Raw genomic sequence first — 27,959 nt, forward strand, 5'->3', positions numbered from 1 at the left:
TTCTTAAAGAGTCACAGGCACTACTAGGCGTAAGACAAATATTCCTAAAGACGCCTTTTTAACTGAACAATTTCCAACTTTAACGAAACACATTGGAATCGTTAAGTACAAGGACCCTGGTTGTCCTACTGTACAATGCACCTTAGGAGATTCCCACACGACGACCACTTTATTAGACCTGGGGGCTAGTGTTAACTTACTCCCTTATTATTTATATAAACAAATAGGTCTACAAGAAATGCAACCTACAACAATGACATTGCAATTAGCTGATAGGTCTATCAAGTATCCTAAGGGTGTAGTAGAAAACGCGCTGGTTAAGGTTCAAGATTTCTACTATCCTACGGATTTTGTTATCCTCGATACAGAAGTCGCTAACGACGCTGTCCCGATCATTTTAGGGCGCCCCTTCTTGGCAACTGCCAACGCACTTATAAATTGCCGCGATAGTTCGATGTCCTTATCTTTTGGCCATCTTTCCGCTAAGGTCAATGTCACACCCCGAATTTCGACAGAATTCGGAAAAACATTATTTGTCCCCGACTCTTCGATCTCCGAGGTGTGACGCACTCTCCACTTCCAAAAACCCATAAACAGTTTAAAATATGCGGATAATTAAAAACCAATAAAAATTTCAATTATACATAAGTCCTCTTCATTACAAAAATTCCCAATTAAGATTAGGTTACAAATCTCTTTTCAATAACTCTTTAATTAAAATATACAAATGAGAATACAAAAACATTGTCTAGACTGAAAAGCTATATCACCTCAAGGGAAAAACAAAACGTATCCGGAGATGTAATGCTAACGCAAACCACAAGCAGCAACCAATCTTCTTCATCACTAAACCTGTCAAAACTTATCAACTATGTTCATTGAATAAACACACCCGATAAGCAAACATGCAAATCGGGTCAGCATTATAAACAATGCTGGTGTGAGTAGTCCTAAAATACAACATATAATATACATATACATACACAATCCATACGGCAGTTAGTTCCTCCATCGAGGCGCCTTAACTTTCAACGACTAATACAACATCTTTAAGTACAATAACTAAGGCAGGTAGTTCCTCATTTCGAGGCCTTTAACTTCCCACTAACCACACAACAACCTATACTCATAATAAATAAGGCATGTAGTTCCTCCATCGAGGCGCCTTAGGTTCTAACTAAACTATAACCAGCCAAGCATATACAATCATCTATCTAAAGATACATCATTAACTAACATATTACCATAATTAGATTATTTCGGGCTTTCTTTGTGTGTCCCTAAAATCACGTCAGATCTATGTCTTACCTAGTTTCCGCTACCACAATCGCTACCCAACTTAACATGTACATCCACATGCCTCCCTTACATAATGAGCCACTCCGTGCGTAACCACCCTGGCGGGATGCCGCGACACCGTAAATCCTCACACGGAAGCCAAATCTATGTAAGACCGCCACTATTCGCATAAAATATTATGATCATCGTTTCTATTTTGCTTAACGGAATATATCAAGCCAATTATTAAATTTCACGATTGCCCAACACATGGGTCAATCACATCTTATATACACACCCAACACATGGGTCAATCATATCACATAAGCCCACACAAGGCAAATCATGAGTTGTGGTAGTCGGTTCTAGGATTTTCGTTCGTAATTTATTGGTGTCATACATTAATGACTCATAAACATTCCATTATATCCGCGTGCGAGGTCAATTACCTTATTGCACTAAGCCACAATCTCTAGAAATATCTCAATATATCTCATAACCATATTTCATACTTTCACGCGCCAATATCTTATTGCAGACTACACCACACTAATAGGTGCGGCAATATTCACCAATGCTATATTAGCATTTCACATATAAAATAATGGAGTGTATATACATTTCTCCAAGATATTGCATTAATACAACTATCCTAGCATATTATATCATGTCACAATGCTTCAACGTATCACATACATTATAACGTATTAGGAATATAATGTCTCCTAACATCTCAATATCGTCACGTGTCAAAATACACAATATCAATGTCAAATCTTTATTAGATAATGACAACCAAAGTTGTACAAGCTTCCACAGCATTTTATTACTACATATGTCCATATAATATACAACATAAAACGTAGTACAATTAAACAATCCACAGTCCACAATCAAAGCCCAATATGCTTTACACACTACTCACGTCAAATCTAAATTAGATAATTTACCAACCAAGTTATACAATATCCGACAGTATTTTATTACTATATATATCCATATAAACAAACATATGAAAAACCTGGAAAAGTCAACATCCATACGGTCAACGGTCGGCCGGTCAAAGTCAACGGTCAACGGTCAAAGGTCAACACCTCATGGTCAAGGTCAAACTCAACATGCCATGGTCAAAGTCAAACTGTCATCGCCAAAGTCAAAGGTGAAAGTCAACCGTCCATGGTCAAAGGTCAAAGTCAATCGTCCATGGTCAAAGGTCAAAGTCAACCGTCAAAGTCAACGGTCGATGGTCAAAGTCAAACTGTCATAGTCAAAGTCAAACTATCCTGGTCAAAGTCAAACTGTCCTGGTCAAAGTCAAACTGTCGTTTTCGTGTTCGACAGGTCCAGGGTCATAGCCATGGTTCATGGCTAAGACAAAGTGCATGGCTTCATGGGCTCGTGACTAAGGTCATGGTTCGGACCTAAATCGCCAAGCCCAAACCTTAAACCCGAAAGTTTAAAACATGTAAAGACCCAGAAAGATCTATTTTAAGTCCAATGGACTGGTCCAAGCAATATTAGAAACGGGCCCAAAACGGTTAATGTTGGTTCGGGTCCAAAAATTTCAAAACAAAAAGAAAAGGGCCCAACCACTTAAATTAGATTTCGCCCACATAAACTAAAACTGAAATTTCGCCAACCACCCTTTGAAATTTCGGCCGAACAACTTAAAATCAATTGGGCCCAACCAAAACAAAACATTCCGCCCAAAGAACCAACCAAGGCCCAAGCCGAGCCCAGCCCAAATCGAAATGGTCATCTTCTCACCCATTTCTCCTCTCGGCCAGCCTAAAACCGGCCACCACCCAAACCGATCGTCCTCCCCTTTCAACACATCGGTTATGCCACAAATCGAAAACCCACCAACTTTAATACACCCAACAACTCGATTTGCTAACTCCACCTCCTACCTCCAAACTAGATCTAAAAACTTTATCGCGCCATTAATGGCTTCCCTCAAGCTTCCAAATGTTCCCAACCGCCTCACACAAACCTCAAACACACCCCTCACAACCAACCATCAACCCATCACCACAAAACACAACAACCCATTTAAACCCAAGAAAAACAGCCCAACACCGGGCATTTATTAACGCTTCCAAGCTTCCCGCCCCTTCCAAAGACCCAATCGACAGTCCTCATCCCTCAATCAAACCTCATAACCCACCAAGCAAACAACAACAATCGGAATGGCAAAACCACCAAGTCGAGGTCTCGCCTCCGCAACTTCCATTAACAACTTGCCCGACGCGGGGTTCAACATCCCACCCAATTTCAACCAATCAACCAATATACCCCCCTAATCACGGTTTAATCAACACCCTTCCCATACACAACAAAAGCGGTTCAAACACAAGAAAAAATAAGAAAAATGAAAGATGGATGTAATTTAACATGGTTTTGGACGCATACAATTATTTGTGTCTCTATACGGGAAAAACACGAAAAATAAACTACTCACAAAACAGTTTATTTGGGTAGAAAATTCGTAAAATCTAAACCGATGAAAATCATAGTTTCAGTAGTGGTGAGAGTTAACTCTACTCACCTGTATTAGAACTCAACGAATCCTTCGTCGTCCGAACCGCGGCTCCAACGCCTCCGAAATCCAGCTCTCTCTCTCTCTCCCTCCATTTTTAATATTTAATTATTCTCTGAACCCTATTTTCTAGAAAAAGTGTTTATATACTTGGGTCCGAAACCCAAGCCCAACACAGACTCGGGCCCAAAAACCAGGCCCACGTATCCCGAGTCCGGTCCAACGAATTTTGAAAATAAATAATTTAATTAATTAATAAAATAGAAAAATAATTATTTAAAAATACAAGCATATATGACTATACATAATATCTCAAAAGAATCTCGTCCCGAGATTCGGAAGTAAAGCTATACGAACAAAAACGTTGGTTATTAACTTAGAACCTATACAAGAATGCAGGTTGATTAAACTTAAGCAAGATAACATTGGTATTAATTATTATTAAATAATTCCAGAATATATATCCTCATGCCATTACAAAACCTATTCCAGTTTAGCTGTCTATATTAAAACAAATTATTACTGTCCCTTAAACGCAACATAAACATATCATTTCTCATTAGCATGCAGTTTCTCGACACGTAGCAAACTCTACGAAAAATTAATATTCTACTTAAACTAATAAATCATATGGGATAAGTTCATCCATGCATACAACATTATGGAGTCTTTTATTATCATGCATAAAAGAAAAATTAGTGTCCTAGCACACTTAAAACAAAAGTCACTCATGTCATTGATACTACAATAAACTTTACATTACTTTAGTCATGCTCTCAGAAATATTAAATTTAAAACAACCCTTGAATCCTAATTCATGCTTGCAACTGGATCAAATATAGCACGTATTCAAAAAAATAAATTTTTTTTTTTTTTTTTTTCATATTCCTCTATCAAAAATCATATAGATCGAAGCAAAACAATTCAGAATAAATACTCGAATATGCAAAAATCATGTGAAACTAATTTAACGATATTAATCAATCATATACGCACGGTAATAGTTCACATATATACAATAATATAAAAATGTGTATACGCAAGTATACACCTCTCAAAAGAATACACGCGTGTACGCTAGTATACACTTCTCAAAAGAACACACACGGTGTATCATGCAGTATACACATCTCAAAGAAATACGATGTATATGCAAGTATACACGCCTCAAAAGAATACGTGTATACGCAAGTATACACATCTCAAAAAGAATACACGTATATTTTATTTATTATATTCAATCTATTTCTAACTAATCACCTCTAACAGATTAATCTCTTATACTTTAAAAATACTATCCATCCATTACAATGTAATGAAAGTGAGGTGAGATAGTTCCTCCAACACCGAGGCAATTAGTTCCTTACTTAGTACGTCACAAAACCATCAGATAATACAACTCATTCAATATAGATCAAAATATATCATTGTTTCTTAACTAATAACATAACACTCAAATACAAAGTTCACAAACAGGTTGTCATACTTAATCAATACTCCACGTGAAAATGAACACCAACAATAAAACAATATTATAACAACACACATCATTTTGATCAAATCCGTTAATAATTAACATATTACAAATATAACCACTCCTCATATGATAAGGAAAAATAAAAGCATCTCATATGCACTCCACAAGAGTAACTAATATAAATATACACATCACACATACAAACCAATCAAGAAAAATATCGACTCTTTTTATTTATGTATCTTTTTCATTTTCTTTGTAAAACAAAACAACTAATGAAATAGTTTTGAAAATAAAACTCCTTAAACACTACCCATAAACCACGATCCGAGAATCACCTAGACTCACCCTAGTCTAAGCTAACCAAATGCTCGATACCAAATCGTCACACCCGAATTTTCGAATTGCACTGAAAAAAATTATTTGTCCCGACTCTTCGATCTCCGAGGGTGTGACGACTCTCCACTTCCAAAACCCATAAACAGGTTTAAAATATGGATAATTAAAACCAATAAAAATTTCAATTATACATAAGTCCTCTTCATTACAAAAATTCCCAATTAAGATTAGGTTACAAATCTCTTTTCAATAACTCTTTAATTAAAATATACAAATGAGAATACAAAAACATTGTCTAGACTGAAAAGCTATATCACCTCAAGGAAAAACAAAACGATCAGGAGATGTAATGCTAACGCAAAACCACAAGCAAGCAACCAATCTTCTTCATCACTAAACCTCATCTAAAACTTATCAACTATGTTCATTGGATGAACACACCCGATAAGCAAACATGCAAATCGGGTCAAGATTATAAACAATGTTTGGTGTGAGTAGTCCTAAAATACAACATATAATATACATATATATACACAATCCATAAAGGCAGTTAGTTCCTCCATCGAGGCTTTAACTTTCAACGACTAATACAACATCTTTAAGTACAATAACTAAGGTGTAGTTCCTCCAATCGAGGGCTCTTTAACTTCCCACTCAACCACACAACAACCTATACTCATAATAAATAAGGCATGTAGTTCCTCCATCGAGGCTTTAGGTTCTAACTAAACTATAACCAACCAAGCATATACAATCATCTATCTAAAGATACATCATTAACTAACATATTACCATAATTAGATTATTTTCAGCTTTCTTTGTGTGTCCCTAAAATCACGTCAGATCTATGTCTTACCTAGTTTCCCGGCTACCACAATCGCTACCAACGCAACTTAACATGTACATCCACATGCCTCCCTTTACATAATGAGCCAATTCGCGGCGAAACCACCACCGGCGGGATGCCGCGACACCGTAAATCCTCACACGGAAGCCAAATCTATGTAAGACCGCCACTATTCGCATAAAATATTATGCATCATCGCTCTATTTTGCGAACGGAATATATCAAGCCACTATTCGGCCACGATTGCCCAACACATGGGTCAATCACATCTTATATACACACCCAACACATGGGTCAATCATATCACATAAGCCCACACAAGGCAAATCTCATGAGTTGTGGTAGTCGTTCTAGGATTTTCGTTCGTAATTTATTCGGTGTCATACATTAATGACTCATAAACATTCCATTATATCATGCGGTGTCAATTACCTTATTGCACTAAGCCACAATCTCTAGAAATATCTCAATATATCTCATAACCATATTTCATACTTTCACGTGCCAATATCTTATTGACTACACCACACTCCAGGTGGGCAAATATTCACCAATGCTATATTAGCATTTCACATATAAAATAATGGAGTGTATATATATTTCTCCAAGATATTGCATTAATACAACTATCCTAGCATATTATATCATGCCACAATGCTTCAACGTATCACATACATTATAACGATTAGGAATATAATATCTCCTAACATCTCAATATCGTCCACGTGTCAAAAATACACAATATCAATGTCAAATCTTTATTAGATAATGACAACCAAAGTTGTACAAGCTTCCACAAAGATTTTATTACTACATATGTCCATATAATATACAACATAAAACGAGTACAATTAAACAATCCACAGTCCACAATCAAAGCCCAATATGCTTTTTACACTACTCACGTCAAATCTAAATTAGATAATTTACCAACCAAGTTATACAATATCCGTGATTTTATTACTATATATATCCATATAAACAAACATATGAAAAACTGGAAAAGTCAACATCCACAGTCAACGGTCAACAGTCAAAGTCAACGGTCAATGGTCAAAGGTCAACACCTCATGGTCAAGGTCAAACTCAACATGCCATGGTCAAAGTCAAACTGTCATCGCCAAAGTCAAAGGTGAAAGTCAACCGTCCATGGTCAAAGGTCAAAGTCAATCGTCCATGGTCAAAGGTCAAAGTCAACCGTCAAAGTCAACGGTCGATGGTCAAAGTCAAACTGTCATAGTCAAAGTCAAACTATCCTGGTCAAAGTCAAACCGGTCTCCGGTCAAAGTCAAACTGTTTTTAGGTGTTCGACAGGTCGAGGTCATAGCCATGGTTCATGGCTAAGGACAAAGTGCATGGCTCATGGGCTCGTGGACCAAGGTCATGGTTCGGACCCAACGGCCAAGCCCAAACCTTAGAACCCGAAAGTTTAAACATGTAAAGACCCAGAAAGATCTATTTTAAGTCCAATGGACTGGTCCAAGCAATATTAGAAACGGGCCCAAAAACAGTTAAGTGGTTCGGGTTAAAAATTTCAAAACAAAAAAAGAAAAGGGCCCAACCACTTAAATTAGATTTTTCGCCCACATAAACTAAAACTGAAATTTCGCCAACCACCCTTGAAATTTCGGCCTAACAACTTAAAATCAATTGGGCCCAACCAAAACAAAACATTCCGCCCAAAGAAGAACCAAACTAAGGCCCAAAGCCAGGCCCAAATCGAAATGGTCATCTTCCTCACCCATTTCTCCTCCTCCAAACTAAAAACCGCCACCACCAAACCGATCGCCCTCCCTTTCAACACATCGGTTATGCCACAAATCGAAAACCCACCAACTTTAATACACCCAACAACTCGATTTGCTAACTCCACCTCCTACCTCCAAACTAGATCTAAAAACTTTACTGCCGCCATTAATGGCCGGCCTCAAGCTTCCAACAGCCCACTCAACCGCCCTCACACAAACCTCAAACACACCCCCTCACAACCAACCATCAACCCATCACCACAAAACACAACAACCCATTTAAACCCAAGAAAAACAGCCTAACACCGCCATTAACGCTTCCAAGCTTCAAAACTTTCCCCACTCTCCAAAGACTCCAATCGGCGGTCCTCATCCCTCAATCAAACCACATAACCCACCAAGCAAACAACAACAATCGGAAGGCAATTACCAAGTCGAGGTCGCTTCCATTAACGCTGTTGTTGTTTCGGCCGGGGGTTCAACATCCCACCCAATTTCAACCAATCAACCAATATAACGACCCCTAATCACAGCGGTTTAATCAACACCCTTCCCATACACAACAAAAGCGGTTCAAACACAAGAAAAAATAGCAGTAAAATGAAAGATGGATGAGAATACGCGAACATGGTTTTGGACGCATAAATTGATGTGGTTCTATCACGAAAAAAAACTAAAAAATAAACTACTCACAAAACAGTTTATTTGGGTAGAAAATTCGTAAAATCTAAAACCGATGAAAATCATAGTTTCGGTGAGTGGTGAGAGTTAACTCTACTCACCAGTATTAGAACTCAACGAATCCTTCGTCGTCCGAACCGTCGGCTCCAACGCCTCGAAATCCACTCTCTCTCTCATTACGCCTCCATTTTTAATATTTAATTATTCTCTGAACCCTATTTTCTAGAAAAAGTGTTTATATACTTGGGTCCGAAACCCAAGCCCAACACAGACTCGGGCCCAAAAACCAGGCCCACGTATCCCGAGTCCGGTCCAACGAATTTTGAAAATAAATAATTTAATTAATTAATAAATAGAAAATACGTATTTAAAAAATACGGGCGTTACAGTCAATGTATTTAAACCGATCACACAGGTTCTTGATACCAATATCAATAGAGAGGTTAGTATGATCGAGAGTTTAGCTCATGATTATGTCAAAACCATGTTTCCAAATAATCAGATGCACAAATTCCTTTCCTTTGGACGTTCTAACTTTAATAAGGACTCCTTGGACGTTAAGGGAATTGAGGAAGATTTCCTTCAACTTTTTTGCAACTCTTCTTCGCCACCTCAAGAGTCCCCTCCTATTGATAACCATTCACCCACCTCATATCATTCCCCTTCCATCAATGTACCCCATCCTACACCTTTTCAAAGGAACCTGGAGTTTGCACTTGTGACCCTCTTATTTCTTCTGTGCTTAATGATTTTCTAAATCCGCCTAATACGGATATAATTCCCAAAGAAAAGGCGCATGACACCTACATTTTTAGAATTGAGACAGTTCCTACCTACACCATGAATGAGTTTTGTGCTAAACCCACATTCTCATTCTGTGCATTCTTTCCTTCTAATACTTATCCTTATCCACCATATCTTCCACAACCATCCATTTTTTCACACTCATTCACTTGTACAACCTCTCGTTCAAAGATGAATAAGAAGGTGCATGCTCGGTTACGTTCTAGGTCTATCAGACTTCGTTTTCATTCCACTAGGTTGCGTTGTAGGAAATCTTCGTGCCTAATTATGTTTGGGGGTGCATTCCATGTTATTTATTTTTGGAAAGACCCATTACTCTTTAGGTTGTTAATATATGGAAACTGCAGGGTATTCATATATATATATCCAGTTATTTGTTAAAGTCTCGTGTATCTGACTATAAACGACTCATTTGGTTGTCTGGTGTACTTCCTATCACTTTCGTATACTGATAAGTGCATCATTCAAGTAACCGGGCCCTCCCTATTGAGTGTGTGGCTGTAAGTACCGGATCCTAAGTCCACAGTCAACATAATTCACGTTTTCCACTCTTGCATATTTTCTCGATTTTTGAGTCATGTTCTTCTATGGTGTGAATTATGCATTTATTGCTTTCTTGTTTTTCTTATATTAACTTTTATTAATAAAAAATTAAAAATTGTTAAAATCACAACCATAGTAAGTTGAGAAGTCTCAGGAATCTGACATTAAAAGACCCACTTTTAAAAACAAATTTTCTCAACTCTGTGTCTAAAATTTGTTTGGGGGTGGGCTGTTCGTTCCATCCTAGATTGTTCAACTCTCCAGTTGTGTTGGTTAGACCGTTTAATTGTATTACGATTCGGGTTGACATTTTCTATTAAGTTAGATTTCATTCGTTCGCATAACTTACATTATGCACGTATTTTGAGGCATTTTTCATCTTTTTATATGTCACCCACGATCAGAATAGAGTCTTTTATGGATCATTAGATTGGAAATTCTCTCCTGATCATTTTCATATCTCATTCGCATAAATCAGACTGGTAACGAAGCGGGAATTTTAGTTTAAAATTGTGCGAAAAATCGACAAAAATCGGAAAATCAATTTGGGCTTGGGCCTAACGCACGCACGTGCGTCTCCTTCCTCCGAATCAAACAGAATCTCGATTCTTTACATTTCCACCATTACCAAATTCAAAAACCTAACCAAAAATAAAAATAAAAATAAACCTTAATACACCCACGCCCACATTCAATTCTTCTCCAAAACACCCCTCCACCAATTCCAAAAATTCCCACCACCGAAAAACACCCAAAACCTCAAAGAATTTGGAACTGCCGCGCCACCCCCGCGCCACCACTACTATTTTGTTAGTGAGGGAGTCTCAAACTCCATTCCCACAGTCCAGTTAAACCCCCAAATCGTTCTAAGATATCATGGCTCAAAAACGAAGGTTGTTGCCGGAACAAGCGTTTAAGGTCAACCGCTTCGTGCCGTTTTACGGTGACGAGATGATTAAGAGGGGTTGGAATCAGTTGTGGTACTCGACACATGAATTCTACCACCCCGATTTGGTCTAGCAGTTCTATAAGAAGAGAGAGTTGGATGGTCAGAAAATGTTCATGAAAGTGGCTGGGACTATAAGAGAATTATCGAGAGTGAAATTGGCTAAAATTTTAGGCATTACGCCTGGACGAAACCTAGAAGCCACAGTGCAGGAGTCCCAGTATACTGGAGTTCCTGCATTGATGAACGACACCTTTATGGAGGGTCAATATAATACGACTTCTCATTGTGCTCGACAATCATCTCTGCGAACCAACCAACGGGCTGTAGCTCAGTGGATTGGTAAGAACATCATTGGGAAGGAGAAAGTGAGCGACATCGAGTTCACATGTATGCACGTTCTCTAGATATTGCAAGAAAAGAGGTATGAATTCTGTATCCTCGAGTTTTTGCTAAATATGATTAGAGGAGTTGGGAAGAGTATCGCACCATTTCATGTTTTAATTACGAAAATAATGTTGTCTTGAGGGAATAAACCAAGAACTGAGCGGATAATGTTGAAATTACATGCAAATGAAAGTAGTTATAAGGAGTGTATCCAAAAGACTTGGATGTTGCCGGAGGATAGGGTGGTGGATTCAGATGAGGAAGGGGAGGACATGACATGGTTGGATGAAGATGCCTTGGAGAGGTGTACGCGTCGATTGAGCGATGTCAATGTTGCATACTGCCGTGCGTTGCATTTACGTTATTTGTGAAGATATACGAGATAGACAGATTATAGTTCAAAATAAACAAACGAACCTTAACACGAGTTTTGGAATACTCAAAAAGGGTCAGGAAGATATCTTGATTAACGTGGAGATTATCCACCAGCGTCACCAGGCCCAGTATACAGTAATAAAGGCTTTGATGGAAGTACAGCGCTTATTCCGAGTAGAGATTCTATAACGCATGCCACCCTTAGAGGGTTCTGTTTCAAATGAGTCTGAGAGGCATGAGCGACTTGAGCGTCGTCGCCAAAGAACAAATGGATCGGGCCCTTCTTCATTCCATGACCAATCTCCATCTCAGGGCCCTTCTTCATCACATGGCTAGGTGTTTCGAATAATTTTGTGTTTCGTTGTTATTTAGTTGTTTTTATTGTTTTATTAGTCGGATATTAGTTAAGTAATTAAATTTGAATTTGGTTATTTTATATTGTTTGAATTAAAATTTAATATAATTTGGTTATTTTCAAATTATGTGTGGTTGTTATCATTAATCCCAGCTTCCCGAATTGTTTGGGGGTGGTATTAAATAGCTTAGCATAATTCGTTTATATGTTCGTCTATTTTAGAATTTGTTTTGGAATGAGGGTTGAGAATATGACCAATATGGGCATCGCTATGAATAGATATTGTGGTAGGATGAAATCTTGATGAGTTAGGCAGTTTCTATCCTAAATTCAACCTAAAAGATATTAGGGTTGTCTTAGAATCATGAATATGAGTTATTTCCATTTTCGGGTTTGGAAATTTTATTATTTCCGGCAATTGCCTTAAAGCTTTTTGGAAACTTCCCGATTCGTTTTAGCAATTTAAAACCTATAAAAACTGCATTCATTCTACACTCACAACCCCAACTACATCTCACATTCATCTCTCACGTTTCACTCCCACTTTACCTTATTTTTCCTTCTCACTTCGGCCTATCAGCTCCCCAAGCGCACCTGCACCCCAGAGGAGCGCCACCTGCGCCCTAAGCCTGTCAGAGAAATCCTACCCTGAGCACAACATACGCCCTATTCAGCCCAAACCAAAGCGCTACCTGCGCCCAAAACACTAGAATTCTAGTTTTCATCCGGAGCTCCACCTGCGCCCATCCCAAGCATAGCTTGAGCGCATCCTGCGCCCTGACCCCTGTGGGCACCAAAAATTTCCGATTTTTTGCGGGTTGTTCCAAGATAGTTGCGGCGGTCCCAGAAGGTAGTTTTGAGATGACAACTCCTAAAGTCATCCCCGAGCAATCTTTCGAAGACTTATTCCAAAACACCGCCTATGGTGCTTGGTTTCGCGAGGTGATCATACACGTCGGCTGGGAACCGCTAATGGTAAGACCTAATGAACATTATTCTCCCACACTTACATCGTATTTTTATGATAATTGTGTGTTCTTTGATAGACCAGATGGAGAACAAGTGTTCTCCATCACCATTGAGGATGAACCAATGGAAATTACTAGGTTTTTAATAGCATTTGTTCTCGGACTTGTTATGCCCGCTAAAATACAAAACCCATGGGGCTATTGGGTAGATAATATGTATGTCTACACCTATGAGTTTTTCCATGAAGCTTATGGGGAAGGAATTTTCCATATTGAGGACCAAGGGGAATATAACGTCGCCCTTGGTAGCCTTTCCATGAACGTGGGCACTGTTATATTTTGGATCATGCTAAACATATTAGGGGAATGGCGTTTTTCTTCTGTGAAGGAAGTCACTTGCAGCATTTTTCTTGCTTTAGCCACGGGACGTATGTTCTATGACCTTCCCCGAACCTTAATGTCTAGTTTAGCGCGAGCCCATAGCATGAAGCATAAGTACCTTCTTATGCCTGTTTTACTATGCCGAATTATACTATGTTTCTTCCCTATATTTTGTACCCGTTTCACGGATTGGGTTAGTGTCGACACTGTGCGACCCACCAATAGTATTATTCGATCTTTCCGTGTAATAGCTTGGCAAGGGTGGAGGATACAACCTCATCTGGTTGCACCTTACACCCCATTCGACCAAGTGGCGCTTAATCGGTTAGCAATCATAGATGATAAATGGCGTGAAGCCTGGCAAATTATTATGGCATGGGCGGACGTGAAGGAACCTCATTTCTTTCCAGATAATGAGGATGGCGATTAAGCGGGAGTGCAGGTAAGTTTTATTTCAGTTAGTGTCTGCTTATGTCCCAAGCAAATTTGTTTCTCATTAACCCCGTAACGGGTGGAACTCTTATAGAGTTACGTCAGTTTTCTATATTAGTATGTTATAACCTTGTTTTGCAGATGTTCCAGAATTTCACGCATTTCAATGGTATTTTCATACCCTCTTTATTTAAAATACTTTGAGGACAAAGCATGTTTCTTGTTTGGAGGGGTATAGAAACATGTGTAATTAAGGCATCTGTTAGGATATAGATATGTATAATATGCACTTGTTTTCTAGCTAAAAAATTCAAAATTTTAAAAAAAAATATAAATAAAAAGTACGCGATACACTTAGGAATATTGGTATTGTTTTCTTTCTCTATGATCTCAATAATCTAAAAGTCTCACGTAGCTTTTACATTAGAATAGTTTTTAGAAACTTAGGCTAATATGTAGATAATAATCCTTGCATCTATCTATAAATATGTTACATAAGTATCTATGATTGTTGGCAGTAAGTTTCTGAAATCTAGGCTAGAATACTTATTCTACAAATCATGTGAGAATATAGCCTAAAGCCTTATATGAGTGACACATTTGAGAAATGACACAAGGGGGAAGTAAAATCCGGATAGAGAAATCACATGTCCACTTGCTAGATCACTATACCATATCCTAAGCGAGAATTTAGGCCCTCTTTGGATCGATATAGCCAGAAATTCCAACCTATGAATTATTTTCCGCTAGTCGCCCCTCTGAGCCTTTCTTTAGCCTTTCATAAACCACAAATCCTTCACCCTGTTACAAAACAAAACAAAATAAAAAATTAACCTACCCAATTCTTTGAATAAGTTTGAGAATAGAGATGAAGAATAGAAAAGAGAATAACCTTTGAAATCAAGAATTCGTTAGTCACTTCAGAAGAGAAAAGTAAGTTTCCATCCAAATAAAAAAATAATAATAATAAAGAGTTAGAAATCTAAAAATAGAATCAGGGAGTCAAAAGCCAAAGAAAAAGAAAAAAAATATATGGCTAAGGATGGAAACAAAGTGTAGAAGCAAAAGTAAAGAATAAGGTTTTCTCTAGTTACATAATATGAAGACTCTATTATCTCATACTTGTTCTCTTTGAATATCCATTTCCTTCCTTCTTAAACCATCTCCTAATCCCTGCAACACCTAATAAAGACCTCTAGCTCAATTAGGAATAGGTTAGTGTGATAGTAAGTGGCAGATGTGTTTGATCGACTCCGGCTTCCTTGTGTGTCATTGAGTTTGTAAGGTAAAGTGTGCCTTTGCACAATCACCTTTGGAGTAGAATAAACTTGAGCGGAAAAATCGAGTGGTTTTGTCTTGAGATTTATGTGAGGACCTACTTAAGGGCGTTATTCGAAGTTTTTTTAAACGGACCGCTAGTTCATCTCATAGTATTACTCATTGTAAATATGTTTATTCGTAGATGATAGATTATTATGCATATATTAGCTTAGGTTTCGACTTGATTATTCTGTGTTCATTGCTAGTGAGATGTATAGATAATTGAGACATAGATAAGGAAACAATAGTTTTATTTCTGAGTTGTTGTAGTATAGATGAAGTTTGTGAGTACCTTCACTGGAAAATTCTCACGAGGCTATAGCTCGTCCACTAGGGAATTCCTAGTGGTTTAAGGTCTTGTTGCATATGGTCAATACAATCGCACTCGGCGAAACGAGATTAGTTAGAACTCCATTTTTGGTCACTTATGCTAATTTCTCATATTTGCTTGAGGACAAGCAAAATGCTGTTTAGGGGTGGTTTGATAAGAGCCCAAAACTGTAGTTTTAACCCCTTAATAATACTACTTTTAGACCAATTATGCGAGTAATAAATAAGAGTTAATGCTAATTACGTGCTTTTATGTATTTCAGGCATGGAACTCAATTATGTGCAGAAATGTGCCACTTTGGCGATATAAAGGAGCAAATGGTTGGTTGGTAAGAAGTTCTGTGATAAAGGCCAAGATTCAAGGAAACAAGCCTTTATGAAAATTCCCCTAATTCTTTATCTAGATTCAACTCTTAGCAATTTTTCATTTCCTTATTCGTAGTTTGTTATTTGAATTCATATCGTAGTATAAATTCCACCATTACTCTCATTAGACTTTGGATAGTCTCATCAATTGTAGAAAACTTGAATGCTAAAGGACTAGGAGTGGAACGAATTTTCTATTCCAACTCGACGTCAATAGATTCGAGAGTAGAAAACAAATATCTTTGAGAAGTCTAGTAACAGTTTAGTTTATAGTTTTACTTGCGTTTAGAGTTTCATCGCTTTATTTGTGAGTAAGACTATCTTTTTATGTTTATCACACCACAGCTAAGGCAGGGAATCGGGTCGGGTTTGACCTGAATCCGACTCGACCCAAACCCGAATAGTTCGGGTTTGGGTCGATTTTTATATCCGTTTACTTATTCGGGTCGGGGTCGGGTTCGAGTCGGGTCTATCGGATTCGGGTTCGGATTCAAATTTATTTTTTTGGCTTTTTTTAAATTTTTAGTGTTATCCGATCGGGTTAGTCGGATTCGATCGGGTTCGGATATTATGAAACTATTCGGATTCGGATTCGGATATAGCCATATCCAACCCGAACCCAACCCGTTCCCTACCCTAACCACAGCCCATCATACCGAGCTTCTTGTCAGAGAGGCATCTGTTGTCGAAAATGATGAATGTGATCTGCATGGTCCCCTTTGCCGTCATATCTTTCGAACCGGGGCTGATTGAAACGCTTCGGCACCTCTGAAGCCCATATAGTATCTGCTAACGGGTTATGGTTCAGACCAGCCACCACCTGGCTAGGCGTTCCCATTTGGACTTTCGCCTGTTGAAGGTTTGCCTCCTGGTCATTGTTTATCATCTCCTGAACTTGCTCCATCGTAAGGCCGGTCACCAGGTTCTCAACGAGGTCTGGACCCTCCTCTTCATTATCAGACTCCTCGCTTGCTTCCGCTCTCGCTTCCTCCTCCGCCGTTTCTCTTTCCTTTCTGAGTGTGTCATTCTCCTCTCTCAATCTCACGATCTCTTCTTGCATAAGTCGTGTCTCTCTGACGCTGAACCCACAGCTGTCTCCTACTCGATCTCCCCCTTCATCGCTTACTACCTCTGCCTCAGGCTCCTGCACTACCACCTTTCTCGGTCTGCCTACCCCTCTCTTCACTACTGTTGCCATCTTTACGTTGCTTTGATCTCTCTGTCCCCACAGACGGTGCCAAATGTAATATCTCACTCTTTTTCTCTAGGTCTAGCCCCCTCTTGTTTGTGAAAAAACCTCCTCCTCTCTCTCTCTTTCTTCTTTTTACCACACTCCTCTTTCATCCCAATCATACACCTGTCCCTCCATCTTTCGGTCTTCTTTTCCCCCACGTGTAGGGTTCCTGGGCCGTACCTAGGAGTCCACGGTCTGATCCTGTACACCGCACCTCCGCAGCGTATGTTACTTTGGGTTCATCCCACCGCTGATCTCCCATACCCCGGATACTACCACCACAACCCAGTTATAGAGTTTTGTGTACATATATGCTTTGAGATTGGAAGTAATCTAAAACCAGGAAAAATGACCTGAAATAAACAATGTACTATATATAACATTGTCTCTTCTCCTAGCTAGTTTCTTTTGGATAAAAACTGCTAATTTTATTTATAATAAGATCAAAGGATTACAAAAGGATATGATTAAAGAATCATATAGGCAGCTAGTGAGACTAATCAAATTGGTTAAATTAATTATTGATAGTTGTTGAACTAGACTAAGCTCCAAAGTGCTTAAAAACTAACCGGGGTAAGGTAATGCATCCATGGTTTGGTAAGAGAACCTTATTGGTCCATGCCTCCATAGTTTTGTTTTTTAAATTTTCGGGCCTGTCCAAATAATAAGAATCCTTGCAAAAGTCATCATCTGTTACTTCTTGAGAATATCAATATGTCTGCAAAAATGATAATTGACGAAACCCCTTCGTCGATTATGGGAAAAAATTTAACATCAATGATTTCTAACTTGAATAGGATTCAATTCTTATACCATTTTTCTTTTTCTTTTTCTCTGTTTTTTTTAAAGAAAAAAGACTGCTATATATTCTAGAACACCGATAACATATCATGGACTATTTCAGATAAAGCTTACCCTTACAAGTCTACCTTGAACATGAAAATTGGACGTTTGCCTAATTTTCGTTGGTACCTATTGGATGTTGGTGGTACAATTCTAATGATGATGTAGGAATTTCAACAACAACATAAGAAGTCTGGTAATAACAACACAAGTCTTGCAAAATTTTCTTTGTTTGTAAACTTTCAAAGTTGGAATAAAACAACGTAGTCAGTCCACATGGGGAGACTACTATCAGTTTTGGTTATTAGTTTTGTGGTAAAATAATCATGAACAAATTGGTTATTCTTCTCACTTAAGCGGAGAAAATCGTATATAGCGGGGTTGACAGCTACTTAAATTGGTAAGCAAGTTGACATGGAACCGCAATACACCAAGTTCTTGTTGTCACCTATATATAGATAGGTTACTCTATAGATAGTATAGAACAGTTCGTGAGTTGGAACCAATTTACCGAAGTATTCATTGTTAGCTTTTGAGTTTTGATCTATTTTTCTCTCCCTCTCGTGCATATTATTGCAGGGTAAGTCGTACAGCAATTACATACACGGCCCTACATAAAATACCTAAGCCTGGGGTGTCAAAGTTGGCTCTTCATATGCCGAAGCTGATCTCAAACACTTGTACAATAGTAGTGTTGTTGTTGCTGATTGCTAAGTGCGCTTTTGGAGATGGAATTCAATTGCACGAACTATATCGACATGTACTAATTTTTGCACCCTCGTCTGTTTCTTTTGTTTGCGTTTGCATGAAGTTTAAAAGCAGAACTAATTTCATTCATACTTTGTGACTTTGTGCTTGCTAACTTGCTCATAGACACTAGTTGTACTCTCAATAAGCATGTCTTTAACATGTTGTACTCTCAATAAGTATGTGTTTAACATGTTTAACCGTTCAAGTTTATGCATGCATATATATGAACCATATTGATTGCGCGTTTAGATGCCCATTTGGTCAGTAGTTCATAATATCGATCGGTTCCAGTCATAATTTTTTTTTTTTTGTTAAGTGGAATTTTTATTGATAATGAATAATAACTAATTTTACAAATAATTATGACAAGCGTGGAACAAGCTGCGTCTTCTAAAAACAAACTCGTTAGAACCAACTGTCATAACGTTACTATTCATAACTTTTTTTTTTTTTTTTTTTTTGGTAAGCCTGTTTTAAATGAGATCAGTAATTTTTTTATGCCGGCGGAGGGGCCCTCTGAGGTTTGGGGTCCAACCCAACAAAACAGCGACATTTTGATAAACAGTTTCGATTTTTTAATTATGGAATTTTGTAAATTTCAAAATGGTCACTATAATGACCATATTGAGTAACAAATATATTTTGACATGGGATATATATATATATATCTAAAATATTTATATATATATATCCAATATATATTTTATTAATTTTTTATGTAACTAGAGTTTTGACCATTTTGTTTAAATTGCTCATAATTTTGATTAAATTACAAAAACCTAATCAAAATGTTAAAGTCAATTTGAAATAATAATAAATACAATTATGTCATTTAGACTCGTGAGTCTTTTACTGAGGCGGAATCGGATCGGGTTTATTGGGTTACTACAATATAGGGTCATTTTTCATATCCGCTTTATGTATTAAATCGGACTGGATATCTAACAAAAAATCGGATATAATTTTTGTTTTTTTAATTTTTTCTTTGTCAATCGGGTTAGTGGGTTGGTGATATTTTTTTTTTTTTTTTAATCGGTTCGATATTGCAAAACTAAGAGGTTGGATATAGTCATATCCTACCCAAACCCGAAGAACCTTTAACAACTACTAAGCATCATGTGCGGAGCACATGCATCATGCTAGTATATATATATATATAGCCATATTGGACGAAACAACTAGAGTTTTGATTCCTTTGATTAAATTGAATTTGAGAATTTTAGTAAAAAAATTAAATTTGAAGAAGTTTCCAGAAGAGATTGTAATTTGTCAAGACTCGTGAGTCTAGATACTGAGGCATTGAGAATAAACTTGCGTACAATACTACAATATAGGGTTGAAATCCGTTAAATACGTTTTCAACTGAGAGTTCTCTTGGACAAAATCTAACAAAACATAATATCACTTTTTTGGTTTTAATAAGTTTCTTTGTCAATGTAGTGGGTTGGTGAACTTTTTTTTTTTTTTTCGATTCAATGCAAAAAGTAAGAGGTTGGCTCTTAACTGAAGATCGAAGAACCTTTTCAAGACAATATCACAGGTTGCACATCATGCAGAGGAAGTACTGGTAGAATCATTTGGTGAGCAAACCAACTTGATCAAAGTTAGAAATTCATGTTTGAGACTATTGCTCCACTCAGATCCTAATAAATGAATTTCTTCACATTTCTAAATAGTAAAGTTCCCATGTAATTTGGAGCATTTCACAATTCAATAAGTACTCATAATTTTGTATCGGGTGCCATAGAGGTTAAGGGGGGGAAATTGGAAACAGCCATTAGTAACTCCCTGTTATATGTTGCATTTATTACATTGTTCGTAATGGTTGGTTATATTGAGCTACAAAATTTCTATGGTTCAAATTTCTGGAATTTGGGCAATGTATCTCAGTATGCAAGGGGATTAACATGCATATTCTATGTCTTATTTAGACTTTACAATGCTTCGGAAATTATTGTCCTGTGAACTGAAATACATCATTCAGATACATTAGACTAATTTTTTGGAAACATGTTTCCGTCAATCAACATGCACGCTCAGTGCAATATATTTGAATAAGATCAACATGCATGCTTGATCCTAAATTACATGTTCTGCATGAATATTTGAAGGTTGTTATGGATAATGGAGAAATCCAAGTAACACTGTTAAGACCTGAGGGGATCGTCACTGGAATAAGATACAAAGGAATTGAGAATTTGCTCGACACTCGAATTCAAGAAGATCGAAGAGGGTATGTGTTTTATTTATTTATTTTAGCTTTGGCAAGGAGTTCTGCAATATTTTGATTTTTTAGAACAAGGTACATTTTACAGGATTTGAGTAATTATTATTACTGTTTGATCAAATTTTGTAGGTACTGGGATTTATATTGGAATGAACCAGGAGGCCCTGGTGTTTTTGACATGTAATAACTTTTCCCTTCAAACAGTAATTTTGGTTTCATTTACAATTCTAAGTTGCTTTCTACGCTTTTAGATTTTATTTGGCTTCTGCAGAATGAGGCAAATTTGCAAGATAAGTGATTGACATTATTTTGGTCATGCAGAGTAAAGGGGACTGACTACAGGGTTATTCTGCAAAATGAAAATCAGCTAGAGATTTCCTTCACAAGAACATGGAATTCCTCCCAGAAAGGCACCCTTGTTCCCTTGAATATTGACACAAGGTACACTTCTTCCATATATCTGGAAAACATTGCAAAATGAAACAGGAGCAGGTTATTAGCATGGTAAAAGAATTACACAAATGTAATAATTTTGTAGGTTTGTAATGCTTGAAGGTTCTCATGGCTTCTATACATACTCCATTTATGAGCACATGGAAGGATGGCCAGATTTCAATCTTAATGAGACCAGGGTTGCTTTTAAGCTTAATGAAGATCTGTAAGATACTTGCAACTTTATTTGTTATGTTATTGGTGTGATTGAATTGTTAGATTAAGGAAGCAAAAGTCAATATTGGACAAAATATACTCCTCCAAAGCCTGAAAATTACATTTTTCTATCAATAATAATTTCGCATCTCATGCACATAATTGTGGTGTTTGGACTGCAAGGTTCCGAAACATGGCCGTAGACCAGAACAGGCAAAGACGTATGCCATTGTCAGATGACCGGAATCATAATCGAGGCCAACCACTAGCATACCCAGAAGCAGTTCGTCTCGTGGATCCAATTGAATCAGAATTCGCTGGGCAGGTATAACTAGTTCAGCTGTCCACCCATCATTTACTTTGTCAATTTCAACGGATCTATCATATAGTGTAACCATTCAATCGTAATCAACGTGATCACGACATTGTCAACATACAATAAGATGGTCTCTGCATAATTTGGATTGTACAATTAGTGATTTATATGTACACAAATTTAACTTTCTGCAGGTGGACGACAAGTACCAATATTCCTCCAATACTGAAGACATCAAAGTTCATGGGTGGATGAGCACAGATCCACCAGTGGGATTTTGGCAAATTACACCAAGCCATGAATTCCGTTCAGGAGGGCCTTCAAAGCAGCAACTCACCTCTCACGTTGGTCCAACCACTCTCTCGGTAAGAATCTCCATCATCTCATCTTTTTACATTAGTAGAACCTGCGGCAATATCACTCTGGAGTTTCTGGACATAGCTTATAGAGAAAGAGTGATAGTGTGATACTACACTGACACAGTCAACCGATACAGTGACGTGAAGATGATCATCGTGTCAAAAGTCATATATCATGAGCAAATATGATGATATATAACATGAAACATCCTTTTGACACTCCTCCATGTCATTGTGTCGGTTGACTGGGTCATTTTTCTGTGTCAGTGTAGAATCAGTGTTATAGAAATTAGAATTAGTGTTACAGAATGCAACTTGATTGGATACAATCACTCAATCAGGTAATGTAGAGCAGCCCAACTTCAATGAGTTAGGCAAAGTAGATGTCATGCCCAAGTTAGTGATGCTGAAGAATGTCATAAGAGACTAATAGCTGGATTTGCTAATGCCTTAATTAGAGATTTAGGGGCAATCAAAGGTTGATAATTTCGGGCCTAGCTACATTTTTGCTGTTTTTATAGTTAAGGCTAAAAGTCGTCTCAATGTTGTTCCTCAAACTGCAAAAAAAATGTGTACATTACTTCATTTCCTGACAGCAAAACTTTCTATCTTCAGGTGTTTATTAGCGGCCATTACATGGGACAGGATAAACTACCAATGTTCAGAAATGGAGAACCTTGGAAAAAGGTGTTTGGACCCATTTTCATATACCTCAATTCGGCTCCACTTGGAAGCAAAACACAAGCACTCTGGGAGGATGCAGAAAACCAGGTTTGAAATATTTTTTTTTGGTAATATTGGTTCCTCATTGTATTGCATTCCTTTATGGTGGACTTATATGAATTATAGGAGTTTCACACTTTAACTTAACAACCAATTTTCATCCCAGATGAGGACAGAAATGCAAAGTTGGCCCTATAGCTTTCCAGTTTCAGATGATTTCCTTAAGTCTCAACAAAGGGGTTCAGTTCATGGTAGATTGTTTGTCCATGACAGGTTGTTGTCTTTATCCTCTACTGACATTTCATTGATTGCGTCAAAAGTGATATTCACATAAGTTAAGTTTATTCTTTTGACCATACATATAAATATATGTACTTCGTGACCGTATGATATGATGAATCCTTCTGTCATGCTTATTTATATGTTCATATTTACATGTTAACTTGATCTATGTCAATATTTTTTTATAATGGGATTACGATTATATTATGTGTGATCAACCTGCTAATACTACTAAGTGTGTGTCTTTTCCTTTAGCTTCATCAACAAATTAGATATACCTGCAAACTCTGCTCATGTTGGACTAGCTTTACCAGGAGAGGTTGGATCGTGGCAGACTGAAAGCAAGGTTGTGTACACTATAGCTAGACTTTCCTACGGACTTGTTCATATAAATCTGACTTTGATTTTCTACATTTTCTTTATAGGCATCATCAGGGTACCTATACTGATGTTCATGCTTCTAAACTTTTTATTGATATCAGGGCTACCAATTTTGGACTAAGTCAGATGTTAATGGTTCTTTTGTGATCAACAACATCCGACCTGGAACCTATAATCTTTACGCTTCAGTTCCTAGTTTCATTGGGGACTACAAATCTGATCAAACCATCACCATCAGACCAGGTAGCATCATTAACAAAACTTACTAGCAGTTGCTTGACTGATTATTACCATTTGAACAGTCTGGACCTGTAAATTGCAGTCCGACAAAGTGACTCTAAGAAGCTAGCTTGGAAGTTGTTGCTTCTTCTAATTACTATTTACACATCAACTTACTAGGGTCTTCATTAGAAAAGGCATATGATCAAAAGGGTGCTAGCTACACATCTTTGAAAAAAAGAGCTGAAAACTATGAGATTGCTATATACAGCCTAGGGGTACGACATAAATTGACCATCACAAGACGCGGTCACGCTAACACATTATATATCCCATTTGTGCCTGGATTAATGCAACGGAATTTGAAAATAAAGATGTTAACATTTTCTTGGAACAGGAGACAACACTGATTTAGGTGATCTAATTTACACACCTCCAAGAACTGGTCCAACCTTGTGGGAGATAGGATACCCTGATCGTTCTGCTGCTGAATTCTTCATTCCTGGCCCTGATCCAAAATTTATAAACCCGCTCTACATAGGTTTTGACAGGTTGGTTCTTAAAAACACAACGAATTCAACAATTTATTGGCCTATATGGACACATTGACATCTAAAAATTTAAAAACTTGGGCTTGGACAGGTATAGGCAATATGGTTTGTGGGAGCAGTACAACATTCTGTATCCAAATGAAGATCTTGTTTACACCATCAATTCTAGTGACTATCGAAAAGATTGGTTTTTCGCACATGTAACACGGTGAGGTTTCCTCTGTTCTTTGTATTTAAGCAATGTACTGAAGATGCATTATTTATATGATAACTTTATCACAACCGTTGTTTGCATTATGTTGCAGGAAAACGGAAGATAATTTGTATAAAGCTACAACATGGAAGATTAGATTTCATCTTACCAATGTAGGCCAAAGGACTTGTACACTGCGGTTGGCCCTAGCTTCTGCCAATTGGTGCAAATTACAAGTAATGTAGTTAACCTAGTCTGCCCTTACTTTCTTACAGTACTTACAAGTTGACTCCCATAAAACGACTTCCTAATCGACTACTGCTTATTCATCTACGAGACCCTATCTAAGAAGGGTTCTAGGGACATATCTTATCTTAACACACGTAAACAAACTCAAAATCGTTAGGGCATTTATAAGTTTTAGATTAGGCTAATTTTTTGTGGATATGATTTCCTAACTATTCTAAACATTGTCACAAATAATCAAAAAAATCAAAAATTTCTAAACTTGCCAAATATAGTATCCAAAATGGTGAAAATGAACGGTCTACAATTAGCCAAATTTTGTAAGTTGTTAATTACATTTGGCAAGTTTGAAATTTTTTATTTTTTATTATTTGTGACAATATTTAGAATAGTTAGAAGATCATATCTATAAAAAATTAGCGTAATCCAAAACTTATAAATGCCCTAACGATTTTGGGTTTGTTTACGTGTTAAGATAAAATATGTCCCTAGAACCCCTCCCATCTAATTAATTACAAATCATAGGTATCCACTTTGGGAGTCGGTTTTAGGAAACCTAAGTAGAAGTGATCTTTTAGCTGGAGTGTTGACTTATATGAGTGTCCCTCAACCACCTCTAATATATTAATAGAATTGATTATTCACATAAATTCGAGCTTATAGAGAAATAGACAATTTAACATGGTATCGGATCCTTTGGTTTTTGAGAGGTCTCAGATTTAACTCCTGACAGGTGAAGATGTTCAGTCTTTATACCTGTGTATTTCTAGTTCAAACCGAAACAGAACTGACCCGAAACGAAAACTAGAAATTCAATTAAATCATAAATTAAATCAATTAATTTTAACCACACAATTGATAAACATATACAAAATTAATTATAAATATTACTAAAATGTCATCTTATTGGTTCAGGTTCATATCGATTCGGTGGAGGGCAAACCCGAAACCAAACTAATATCTTATCGGTTCGGTTTCGGGTTGGTGGAGAGCAAACCAAATTACCAAAACCGAAACCATTTTTTATCAGTTTGGTTGGGTCGGTTATTGGGTTATCAAAACTCATTGACAATCCTATCGCTGAGTGTCCAAATAGGCCTGAAACAATCTCTACTAATTTGAAGCTCTAAAGCATGGACGCACCTACTAAAGGGTTGTATCTGCGACGGACACGGACATGGACGCACGTCCAACGCGGTTAACACATTCAAGACACGGTCAACTAAACCAGACACGGGTCAAGATGCAGTCAAGACGCGGTCAACATGGTCAGGGCGCGGATTTTGACTCAAAAAAAATATAAAATAAATCAAAATAATGCTAAAAACTCAATTTTTCCTATTTTTATTTTGGTAAGACTTATGACATGTTTTAAAATGACATGTTTTTAAAGTTTGATTAGGAAATATTAAACTTAATATTGTAGCTATTTATCTTGAATAGTTTTGAATTTATGAATGTTGATACATTTAATTTAGTTTTTAATGTTCTATTTACATAAAATAAAATAATAAATATTAATTAATTTTCGTGTCTTTTGCTGCGTCCACATCCTACTTTTTTGAGATATAACCGAGTCATCGCGTCAGTGTCCAGCGTGCATGTCCGTGCAACATAGATTTGAAGTCATTGTTATTTGAGTGAACCAAACGCACCATGCATGTTAACTTGATAATTAAGCTATCTTTGTTCTATTGTGGATTACTTGTGTTACTAATCAGATCCTAATCTTTGTGCGAAGGTACGATTCAACAACCTGAATATGTACCATCCTCACTTCACAACGGGGACAATAGGAAAGGATAACGCAATTGCTAGACATGGAATTCATGGGTTGTACTGGTTGTTCAATATTGATGTGAGGAGCAATTGGCTCGTTGAAGGGGAAAATGTCTTATATCTTACACAAGCAAACAACATAGGCCCTTTTTCAGGGCTTATGTATGATTATATCCGATTTGAAGGGTCCTCTACTGGCAGTTAGGATGATAAAACTATGGTAATCCTATTTTGTACCTGTTAATTCATTATTTTCTTTCATAGGCTATCACTTGTTGAAGTCCAATGGACCTAGGTTTATTCATCAATTGTGAATATACTTTTAGATTATAGATTAGTTTGAGGGAAAAGCTCATTTCCCCCCTTATATATGTGAATGTATCCTCAATCATGACTCAATAAATGAAAATTAGGAGAATGAAGGAAAAAACGGCAATGTTGGCAGTGGTTTAGTAATTAATTTTATCTTGTTGTTATGGTTTTATTTGTTACTCTTATTCTTCTTTTAAATCTATATATTTGTTCACTTCACTACTAAGTTGCTAATCCCCCCTCCCACCAAGATCCAACGCTATTGCTTCTTCATATGAAAAAACAACTTCATCTCATAGTCGTTGGATCTTACAACTGCGAGTATTCCTAATATTTTTTTTAAAACGGAATATTTCTAATTCCAACTATTAATGGGGGTGGATATCCCTAACTAATCCTTTATTTTATTTTTTAAAAATAAAGCTTAGGGTTAGGCAAACCTCTACTAGTATATTAATATATAACAAAAACTATTACAATTAATCCTCTCATGATTACATATAGCCCAGAATCTTCACATACCTTCACGTAGGCTTCAAATAACGTCCAAGCTACGTGAAACCTAGTACCTAGTTGCCGACATTACAAGGATATACAACTCCAATATATATCCTTTAATTACAAATATCCAAAAGGAGAAGATCGACTACTATAGAACTTGTCACTAGTTTTCGAACCCGTCTTACGAACGGGTGCCGTTATATTAAATTATTTTGAAAAATATTTTCAACTATGCAAAGTTATAAAATATGAATATGATATTAATCACTCATCTAAATTT

At 37.1% G+C, this 27,959-nt stretch overlaps 1 protein-coding gene and 1 long non-coding RNA gene across 6 annotated transcripts; one reads left to right on the forward strand and one right to left on the reverse strand.

Annotated features, from left to right (window-relative positions):
* Positions 1-617: 617 nt before the first annotated feature.
* Positions 618-3,864, reverse strand: LOC147476200 (uncharacterized). Its single transcript, XR_015207346.1, has 2 exons — positions 3,826-3,864; positions 618-869 (listed from the first exon to the last, which is right to left on the reverse strand). It is a non-coding gene; the product is annotated as an uncharacterized LOC147476200 (long non-coding RNA).
* Positions 3,865-18,423: 14,559 nt separating this feature from the next.
* LOC147476201 (uncharacterized) lies at positions 18,424-27,296 on the forward strand. 5 transcript variants are annotated; one of them, XM_086582630.1, is made up of 16 exons: positions 18,424-18,592; positions 18,772-18,952; positions 21,054-21,175; positions 21,299-21,349; positions 21,491-21,610; positions 21,708-21,827; positions 22,001-22,142; positions 22,328-22,498; positions 23,108-23,263; positions 23,382-23,488; positions 23,753-23,843; positions 23,980-24,121; positions 24,495-24,648; positions 24,740-24,856; positions 24,954-25,077; positions 26,829-27,296. In XM_086582630.1, the coding sequence occupies exons 2-16, from the start codon at positions 18,848-18,850 to the stop codon at positions 27,069-27,071; spliced, it is 1,965 nt and encodes a 654-aa protein (XP_086438756.1). In that variant the 5' UTR covers positions 18,424-18,592; positions 18,772-18,847; the 3' UTR covers positions 27,072-27,296. The 5 variants fall into 5 exon arrangements, with proteins under 5 accessions (XP_086438756.1, XP_086438758.1, XP_086438755.1 ...); XM_086582632.1 differs by lacking the exon at positions 18,424-18,592 and adding an exon at positions 20,383-20,522 and having other exon boundaries at positions 18,595-18,952; XM_086582633.1 differs by lacking the exon at positions 18,424-18,592 and adding an exon at positions 20,428-20,522 and having other exon boundaries at positions 18,672-18,952.
* The last annotated feature ends 663 nt before the right edge of the window (positions 27,297-27,959 follow it).

Source organism: Coptis chinensis, chromosome 9 (assembly GCF_015680905.1).
Source record: "Coptis chinensis isolate HL-2020 chromosome 9, ASM1568090v1, whole genome shotgun sequence".
NCBI classification, from domain to species: domain Eukaryota; kingdom Viridiplantae; phylum Streptophyta; class Magnoliopsida; order Ranunculales; family Ranunculaceae; genus Coptis; species Coptis chinensis.

Excerpts from the sequence above, each read along its gene's own strand:
- LOC147476201 (XM_086582630.1), top strand. The coding sequence starts at position 18,848 with ATGCCGAAGCTGATCTCAAACACTTGTACAATAGTAGTGTTGTTGTTG. Across the intron at positions 18,953-21,053 it reads TGCACGAACTATATCGACAT|GTTGTTATGGATAATGGAGA; the intron begins GTACTAATTTTT and ends GAATATTTGAAG. Across the intron at positions 21,350-21,490 it reads GGCCCTGGTGTTTTTGACAT|AGTAAAGGGGACTGACTACA; the intron begins GTAATAACTTTT and ends TTGGTCATGCAG.